The sequence below is a fragment of the Habropoda laboriosa genome, unplaced genomic scaffold, assembly GCF_001263275.1.
Source record: "Habropoda laboriosa isolate 0110345459 unplaced genomic scaffold, ASM126327v1 scaffold1329, whole genome shotgun sequence".
NCBI classification, from domain to species: Eukaryota; Metazoa; Arthropoda; class Insecta; order Hymenoptera; family Apidae; genus Habropoda; species Habropoda laboriosa.
The window spans coordinates 612592-622334 of record NW_017101431.1 but is presented as its reverse complement, the minus strand read 5'-3'; the positions used below and the strand labels follow the sequence as shown (position 1 = coordinate 622334).

Sequence of the window (9743 nt, the reverse complement as noted above, 5' to 3'; positions counted from 1 at the left end):
AATTATTAATATTTATAATATTTTGTAAAAACAAATAAAAGTACATGTTTTTGTATGAGATATAATAAATGCAGATAATTTTGATGATAAGGAAAGATTTATGTTTTTTAAGTTGTTCTTTTCGTAATCTTCGTCATCGTATTATACTGTACCATATGCATATATGCATATATGTAGTTAATGTGTAGGGTGAGTCACCTAAGATTAAAATCTTAAATTTCTCCATTGGTTTTAATGATACCACAGATGAGTTTTTTGTTTTAAACATTACAGTACCATTGAAAATTGTCTTTAGTTTGCAAGTGACATGCAAACATGTTTTTGTTATTGTTATATGTTTTATATTTATCTATTTAAAGAATGTGCTCCAAATGTTCGTTATCTCTGTACATTAGATTATTGTTTTATGAAAATTACTCATCAGAAAGTTATTCAACCCCCCTGAATCAATCCATCCATGCATGAATTTTTCTATTCTTTTCGATTACAATATTAAGTAATAAAAATATGTCTTTCTATTTAAGGAAACGTCAATAAACTTAGAAGCCTAGAAAATATGTCCACGAGAAAAAAATCTTCTGTTATAATATCTACCTCTTCCTAACAAATATTTATCTCCTTGATATTTTCTCGTATTATTAAAACCAACGGAAAAATTTTAAGTTCTAATTTTAGGTGACTCACCCTGTATATGTATACATGTAATATAGTATAGTAATTCTTGGATAAATGTTCCGGAGTTATTCTCACCATTTCTTGGAACTGCCTCAAGAGAGCGATCCTTCCACTAGCTGTGCTCGATGGTCGAAGTCGATAAACAATCAGTCATTAGTACAATGTACAAAAATGAAATTTTTATAATTATAATTTAAGGAAAATGTTTTTAATGGATTGACAAGATCTTCCTGGTAAAAATGAATCGAAACGTGGCTCCAATCGGACTATTTTGTGTTAGTAATGTACAGGGTGCAAAAATTAATCATGACACGGCTTTCAGGAGTGAATCTCCACCTTAATATTGATAGAGATTTGTTAAAAATGTTGCTGTTAAATTGTTCGTAACAATAAAGAACCGTATGTCGCTGAAGCGATGTTTTCACACAATAAATTGTTAAAGTTTTCGTACAAGTAACATCATATACAAATTTGAACAAGAAACTAGGCATAAAAGGGGCTGCGTTATGTATATCATAAAATTGTTAAAGTAATGCAAACAAATTATCCCCAAGGCTTAAAAGAGAGGGTAGAAAAACTCGAAAAATTTTGCCCAGCATTGAATAGTATCAATTGAAGTATTTTAGTCAAAATGCGCTGTCTAATGAAATATATACAGGATGTTCTGTAACTTGTGGTATAATCGTGAAGGGGGTGATTCTACATAAGTAAATAATCTGAAAATATAGGACAATATTTTTTAATAAGAAGCTCAATTTTCGAGACAATTGAATTTAAATGTTCATCGAGTGCGCGTGCATTTAACTCTCTCTCGGTTGTATGTTTATACTAATTAGCGATGCCAATGTCATGAAAAATACCTATAAAACAGTTATTAACAATTTCTTTAATTTAAATCTACACTACTGAACAATTTGTTGAAAATAACATCTTTGATAACACATACAAATCCTTGCTCTTTAAATCAGAGAATCGTGGACTGATGATATGGTATTTTGATGCTTTAATTGCAAAATTACATTTTAGTTGCAGAAAATTTACAGTATCTACTGCGTAGACTATTCCTTTACGAAATGTAACATACCACTGTTTATCAACATAACAGTATGAGCGGGAGCAACAGTTTGTAGCGAATCTTTAGATTCAAGTTTCTTGAAAAAATTTTATTCTGTTTTCGGTTTATTTTTTCATGTAGAATCACACCTTTCACGGTTGCACTAGTAGTTATGGCACACCCTGTATATTGTAAAAATAACGTTGTATTTGGTGTAAAACTCTGTATTGAATATATGTACATATGTACATACGAGCCATTCCACATCAAATCGCAGAGAATTGCGGTCATAGTCACCGATTTTTTCAAACTCGCAGGACTTGTTGATAAATTCGAGAAAAACTAAATTGTGTAAAATTTTAGTTTTCTACCTCGAACGGTTTTCGAGATATTTAATGTTAAAATTTTGAAAAATTAGACGAAATCAACCGACATGTCATCACTTTAACCGTAATATTTCAGCTTTGTCTAAAGTTAATGCTTTGATCATGGGCTCATTTTAGAGCTAAAGAAATGCTCTTTCCAAATATGTATGTATATAAAATATTATTTATTATTAGCAAACATAATAATAATTGCTGCTAAAGTTTCAACTGCTGATTTGACGCTGTTCCCACCAAAAAAAAAAAGGACTATCTATGAGTGATAGTACATTATTTTCCTGAACAATATTCGTTATTGCACGCGTTGCGATAAGCGATAAAGACAAATTCCAGAAGTGTTCCCGCGAGATACATATCTGTAATGCAAAAGTGATACATTGTATGCGGTGCGCATGCGCGGCACTGTCCATAGTCAACGGTGTCTGCGCGGCGCCAAACGACGTGCGTCATGGTAAACTTTATTTATTTATTTTGTTTTTCAATGTTCCCGAATTCTTTCCATCATTTTGAAAAGCTTATTTTACAGGCTAAAGTTCAAGGAATCCAATGGTATTTTTTTCCAATTGTTCTATGGATGGGAACAACGTGAAATCAGCAGCTGGAACTTTAGCAGCGATTATTGTTATGTTTGCCAATAATAAATAAAATTTTATATACATGTTCGGAAAGAGTATTTCTTTAGCTTTAAAATGAGCACAAGATTAAAGCATTATCTTTAGACAGAGTCAAAATATTGTAGGTACAGTAATGATGTGTCGGCTGATTTTGTCTAATTTTTCAAAACTTTAACGTTGAATAGTTCGAAAACAGTTTGAATTAGAAAGCTAAAATTCTACACAGTTTAGTTTTTCGGTGACTATGGTCGCAATTCTGTGCGATTTGACGTGAAATGGCTCATACAGGGCGAGCAATAACTTCGTAGTATTTCTCTTATTTTTAGAGATACGAAAAAACTTTATTTACTAAAATTGTGGTTTACCAAGGTGGCCATAATATACTAGTAATATTTTTTTCTGTGGGTGGAGGGTTGTTGGAGATTTTAAAGTCATCTATATTTTTTTAAATAGTATACTATACTTTGTTAATCCTAGTAAAGTAGGTTATGTTTAACACGGTTTTAATGACTTACAGTACAAGGTTATTTAACGTTAAATAAAGGTGTAAACCAACGATTCTTTCGTAACAAGAGATGCCCGAAGTGGTGGTGTAAGTCAAAAAAGTTGATTTCTGGATAATGAGGGATAAAGTAAAAGTTCTGTAAAATTCAATAATATGAAAGAATGTTACATCTCTTTTACGTAAGCTACTGTATAGTTATACCTTAAGCTAATAATGCAATTTTGTCCCAAAAATCAAGATATATGTATAATCATTTTATTCAATATTTTTCTGACACATCATTTTCGTGCAAATGAGGAAGATAATTATTATTAGATGTAATAAAAAAGGGATCTGTTTGTTGAAGTAGACATGTTTCTACTGCTTTATTAATTATCAAACAAATTATTTAAAAAAAATGAATAAAATATATAAAACGTGGTTTACATTGTCACGAATTTAAATCGGAAAATAATAATGAGCATGACACAGAAACTTTGTGGATAGCGATAACGTTAAGCTCTTATGCATCGCTCACTTATTGTTCGATATCCAGAAGCCCAATGTCATTTACCTCACACCAAAGACTGACTTACACCATTCTTGCATATAGTGTCGATGTCATTCGAATGGGTGGTTTTTACTTACTTTACCATCCATCGAGAAACTGATGGAGATATACTTACACCACTTCTGTACAAAACAAAATGAAGGTTGCGCTTTCGAGATTAAACGGCTCAATTATTGAAGCCCGTACACTTCTCATCACTTCCGGATTGAAGTCTAAGAAATCTACCAAACGGGGCTTGCATATGTAGTGGTTTGCATTTATGTAAATTGAATAGACCTAGGCTAGATGAATAAACATTTAACAAAAAAAATTGAAAAAATAATAATTTTTTATATATTATGTAAACAAATGGACTGTTTCCAAATTGCTTATGCAGATAAATTCATCGTTTAAAAATACAAAATCTCTATTAGACCAAATAAGTTTATTACTCCTAATTTAATACCAATTTTCACTTCTTGAATGTATTAGGTCATGCCATAAGTAATACCATTTTGGACGCCCAGTTTTTAATAGAAAAATAATAATATTTACACATACTTTTAGTGGTTATATATTGACTGTTGTCTGTGGATATCGTTTCCTATCTTTTAGGCAAATGTTTAATTTCTTTTTCAAAAAATGTCATGTTTTGAATTAATAAATTGATGTAATGCTGATTTTAAGTGGTTTGTATTGCCAATGTTTTGGTCCTTTAATTGGCTTGATAGTCACACGCATGACAATTTTTTCATGCGTAAATTTTTCATACGTAAGAAAAATTACATTTTTTTATTTCACTAGGCATTATATTGTTTAAAATTGTACAAATATATTATGATTAAAATAACAAACATTTATAATATAAAAAGAGAAGAATCGTGACTCTGTTTCGGATGCCGATTAAACTCATAAAACATACAATGCGACAAATAGATCTAAGTGACATACATTTTTAAATTGTTTCTGACGTTAAAAAGAATGACCTGAACACTTTTAACATTTGATTTGAGCTGAAGAAACATTGCTCTGTCGAATGCGTATCGAAAGACTTTGTATACATACGTTGCATAAACACAGTATAGAATTTCATCGACCCAGATAAGAAGCGATATTACTTGTGGGATGACAGTTGCCAATAAAACGAATATGTTTGGAATATTTTTTCAGAACTACCTAATACTATTTTCGTCAAAATCGGTGACTTGTCACTTCAAGGCTGTCTCTTACTTGTTGTTAAGTCGTTAGAATTATTACGTTTCCAGACGCCGGTCTGGAAATTCCCTGGTCTTTCGCAGCGGTCATAAACTTGGGATGCCATCGAGCATTTCACTTTCACTTTGAATTTCGATGTTTTTTTTCTATGGCCATTGTGCACATCTGCTTGCCATACTTTAGCTTTCTAGTCCTTTGATTTCTATTTGACCATGCTTCATTAGCGTCGAAGGGTGCACGGGCACTTGAGAGTGACCGTTGACTTGGGGGCGTCACCTTAGTTAGGTTTCGGTACCTAATGATTGCCAGTCGCGTTAGATTCAACCACCTTCCTTGTCGAGTTCAAAATTGTAGTTGACCAACCCGCGTGTCTCACCCTCGCTGAAGGCTCGTATCCGAGGTGTCTTGGAAATTGTCCGAGCCCTCGATCGACAGAATCTAGTCAAGAAAATAGTCATTGTTAATAGTTATTTGTCCTCCGAAACACGGGGGTGGTCCTTCGAGAAACGAACATAGTAAATTTAGTCGGCACACCACGTGCAAATTCGATAAGGCTCGAAAGTTAATTTGTAACTACCACGGGCAACATCAAACACTTGTGTTTATGTCGTTGAACATGCCTCAATAAATGCTATCATATTACTAATAATAAAATCTAGCACTTGCTTTAAAAAAATTAGGTAGACCTTAAAATCTCTCCTACTGTTGAACCTTCTATTTCTACTATTATAATGTCTCATTCCATACCAAACAAATCAATTACTTATGGCATATTCGACCGTTTCCATCTAAAATGGACACTTTGTCTGCTGGTGTTGCAATTATGATTGAATATTTTTATAGCTTTACTTTGCATGTAGAAGTATTCAAATTCTTTTAGAATGAAAATGTTTTATAGTTCTATATTCCTACAATAAATCAGAAGAAATTCAGGATTGAAGTGGAACTTGATTAGAAATAAGTCTACAATCATGCAAAGAAAAGCAACAGAATATTTTTATATACTTAACTCATGTTAATTTGAAAATAAATATGTGAATAATCAATTAATCTGATTAGAATGTTCTACTTTTGAAACAGGTGATGTCCAAGAATCTGTTTTGTCTAGCAAGACTGATAATCTTTCAACAAATGTGACATCTGCACAGAATGTCCCTCAACAACATTTTGCAGTAAATTCTTCCAGCAAGATAATTTCTGGAGAAGTTGTGCCAGTTCCTGTAGACTTAGGCGAGAATAAAACAAAGCCAGAAGAAATTGCAGTTAGTCCAAGTTCTGTTCAAAGTTCTACAATCACTCCAATTCATTCTACTGTTATACCACCAGATACTACAACTGTTCTAATTAATATGACTGAAACATCTACTGAACAAATTCCACATGTGACAAATGAACCAGCAGTTATGCAAGCTCCAGTGAACACCGCTGTGGTGGCTTCTTCTCCTGGCAAATGGATAATTAATGGAACAAATAAAATCTGTATCATAGCACAGATGTCTGCATTTTTTAATGTCTCTTATGTGAATGCCACTAAAATGGTTTGTATTAATAGACAATTCATTTATATAAGCTAAAATTAAAATAAAGCATATTATTAAAATGGAGTTTTGATCAATGATTTTAATTTTATTTAGAAATTTCAAAGTCATAGACAAAATTTTATGTAAAAATAGTGCTAAAATCAGAAGTTTAAGAACAAATTGTATTGGTATGGCAGCACTTAGTGTTATCATATTAAATATTGGAAATTTTTGCATGGAATTAATGTGTTTATATAGCATTATATATTATAACATATACATTGTAATATATTATAGTATAACAATTAATGTTTTTAAATGCTCATAATTAGAAGATTTAAGGGTGTACATCATCCTGAGTCGTCTAAGAATAGGTTTAGCTGTTTTCTTCAATTTTTAAAAAGTAAAAATTTTACAAAATGGAGAATTTATTTGTTAATTGCGAAACCTTTTGTGCTAGAACATCGATTGCTGGTCGTCAACGCCGGTAAGATTGGCACGTCTGAAATAAAACATTCTTTTCGATTTATAAATAACAATATATTATCTATAATGTAGCGTACGATTTTTCAAAAATTGTAATTATTATAGAAATAGTGGTAGTTTGAAGAGGAAAAACCACTTTTCCAAAAAGAAAAATCAACTTCAAACGTTTTCAAAAAATTAAATAATTGAGATATCGAAAAAGATCATATAGACTACATTGTAGGTAATACATTTTTATTTGTAAATAAAAAAGAAATTTTATTTCAGATGTTCCAATCCTTGCTGACGAATGGCGACCAGCAATTGATGTTCTAGCAGAAGAAGTTTCGCAATAACTCCTACGTTTTGTAACATTTTTACTTCTTACAAATTGAAGAAGAAGCTGAAAGTTACATTTATATCCTCTGAAAAAAGGAAACTTTTCATTTAGTAATTACTTATGAAAAAGATTCCCAAACTTTTCCCTTTTTTCAAATGTATCAGAGTGGCATATTCTTTTAAGGCTACAGCAATGCTAAAATAATACAAAATTAATTTTTCAGCCATCCTTTAAAACATTCAATCTACCAGCAGGCAACAGAACTGTGAATGTAAGTGGAAATTGTGGCGAGACCGAACAAAATTTGACACTCACCTGGTCCGATACAAATGTAACTAATGCCAGTATGACTATGCATTTCATGAAAAATGCAACTGAGAAGCATTATTCTCTACATCATTTGGAGCTTACTCTTCAAGCAACAGATTTTCCAAACAGAAGTAAGTAATTTTGTTATTATATATTACGGTACTGAAAATAATACTTCGACTTGCGATTCAGTTGTGTTTAAGCGCAAAAGACGAAAAGTTTTTATGCGGTTAGTCGTGAGTCAGTGCAATACACATTTTACAAACACTAAGATCTCTGTAAAACGTATGGTTGTGTTTAGCCGTTTCCTTTTCTGCAAAAAAGATAAAATATCAAATATATCAAAACGTGTCCTTTGTGTGAAAGTGTTCAAAAATCTAAATTATAAACATAGGTATTTCGTGCTTTCTGTAAATCAAGTGAAAGACTTTGATAATTTTATTTTGTGATTTAGAGAAAAAGTTTGAATTTACAATTGCATATGTCTTTTTTTCAATATATCACTCGTCTACATACTATCATGTTATGAAGAAATAACGACGTAAAAAAAAGAAAGAAATAAATTTTGTTTAACAGAACGACCAAAATACGAAACTATTTAGAGGATTTTGTTTTTCTCTGTATTTCTTTTTTTTTTATTTCTTTATTTCTTTTATCTGTTTGATTTCTGACCTAGGAGGTCACTTTTATAATTGTGGACACATACTATAAAGATGAATAATTAGTTTGTAAAACAGTAAAAGATATTTTTTTTATTTTCTTTATCACGAAGAAGTTGCATATTTCTCATAATCTGATCCCATAATCATTTAAAAATGAGAAATTAGTTACTATAATAATATTGTGTGCAATTTGATATATCCTTGTTTAATTCCTTATAATTTAATCAGTAGCATTTATTGAAACTTGACTTTGTATGTTACATTCTATCACATAATTGTGTTTTTTCTTTTTTTTATAGACCAATCGCTGGTACTAGTGAATGAAACTAAATCATATTTTGAGGTTGGAGTATCCTATGCCTATAAATGCCTGAGGCAGCAAAAACTCGATTTGAAACAAAATAACACTAATGAAACATCTGGATACGTAATTCTATGGGATCTTGAATTCGTAGCATTCAAGGCTGATAATTCTGCTGTGTTTGGTTTAGGTAAGTATTATATGTTTGTAGAAATCGAGGAAAAAGGAAGGCCCGGGTGATGGGACTCGAAATCATAGATTTTCGGAACCTTCCTGTTAGAGAGCCTTGTGCCTTTACACATATTGTTACCGTAATCTTTCTGGGTTTTGATATTTATCTATTTGAAATCTATTCCTAGATTTCATCCATAATGGGTCGGAGGGTTTCGCGATTCCACATGTTCAGTAACATAGATAAAGACATTTATAATTTTTGTATAGTGTTTTTAATGGTAATAAGAAAATGAAATTTTTATATGTTAGTTCTTGAAGGCATTTTATTTGATACATAGAGAGTCTCATATATAACAGCTGCCGTGAAATTTCTCAATCCTCTTTTAATTTTAGATTAGATAAAGAATAAAAGTCTCCATACAGTACGATAACTCTCGAAGCGAGAAAGTCAGTCGCTTTAATTGAAACAAAAAATTATATATAACTTTGAAAACATTAATTTTTCAATCTATGTCTATTAGGATTTTTTTTCATCTTTTGGCGAGTACTATCTATCGTAGAAGTTATGAACCCCTTTTTTTTATCATCCTATATTATTGTATTTGCATACAAATAAAGGAATATAAAACACGACGAATGATCCTTAACACCGCGATATAAATTGAATTTTATTAAATTTTCTTAAATTAATTCAAAATACAAAGAAAATAATGTATAATCTTTTTTTTTATTAATATCCTTATAATTATCAATATTCGTTAATTCTAATTATGCGTTATTATTTTTCAGCTCAAGATTGTGCTTTTAACACACCGGATGTCGTACCAATAGCAGTAGGCTGTATACTATCAATATTAGTGGTATTCGTGTTGATTGCATACACAATTGGTCGTCGACGAAATCAAAATCATGGTTACCGTAGCATGTAACTTTAAGAATATTTTCATTTTCAGTTTTTCTTTTTTTTTTTTTTTTTTTTTTTTTAAAAATTAAATGG

General features: G+C 31.0%; 1 protein-coding gene across 1 annotated transcript in view; it reads left to right on the top strand.

The window, feature by feature from the left end:
• The window catches only part of LOC108578161 (lysosome-associated membrane glycoprotein 1-like), a 12367-nt gene extending 2692 nt beyond the window's left edge, over positions 1-9675 (top strand). Inside the window, exons 2-5 of the mRNA XM_017941442.1 lie at positions 6056-6513; positions 7524-7740; positions 8571-8762; positions 9536-9675. Of these exons, the coding sequence (XP_017796931.1) occupies positions 6056-6513; positions 7524-7740; positions 8571-8762; positions 9536-9675 (1007 nt within the window). The remainder of the gene's footprint in view (positions 1-6055; positions 6514-7523; positions 7741-8570; positions 8763-9535) is intronic.
• The last annotated feature ends 68 nt before the right edge of the window (positions 9676-9743 follow it).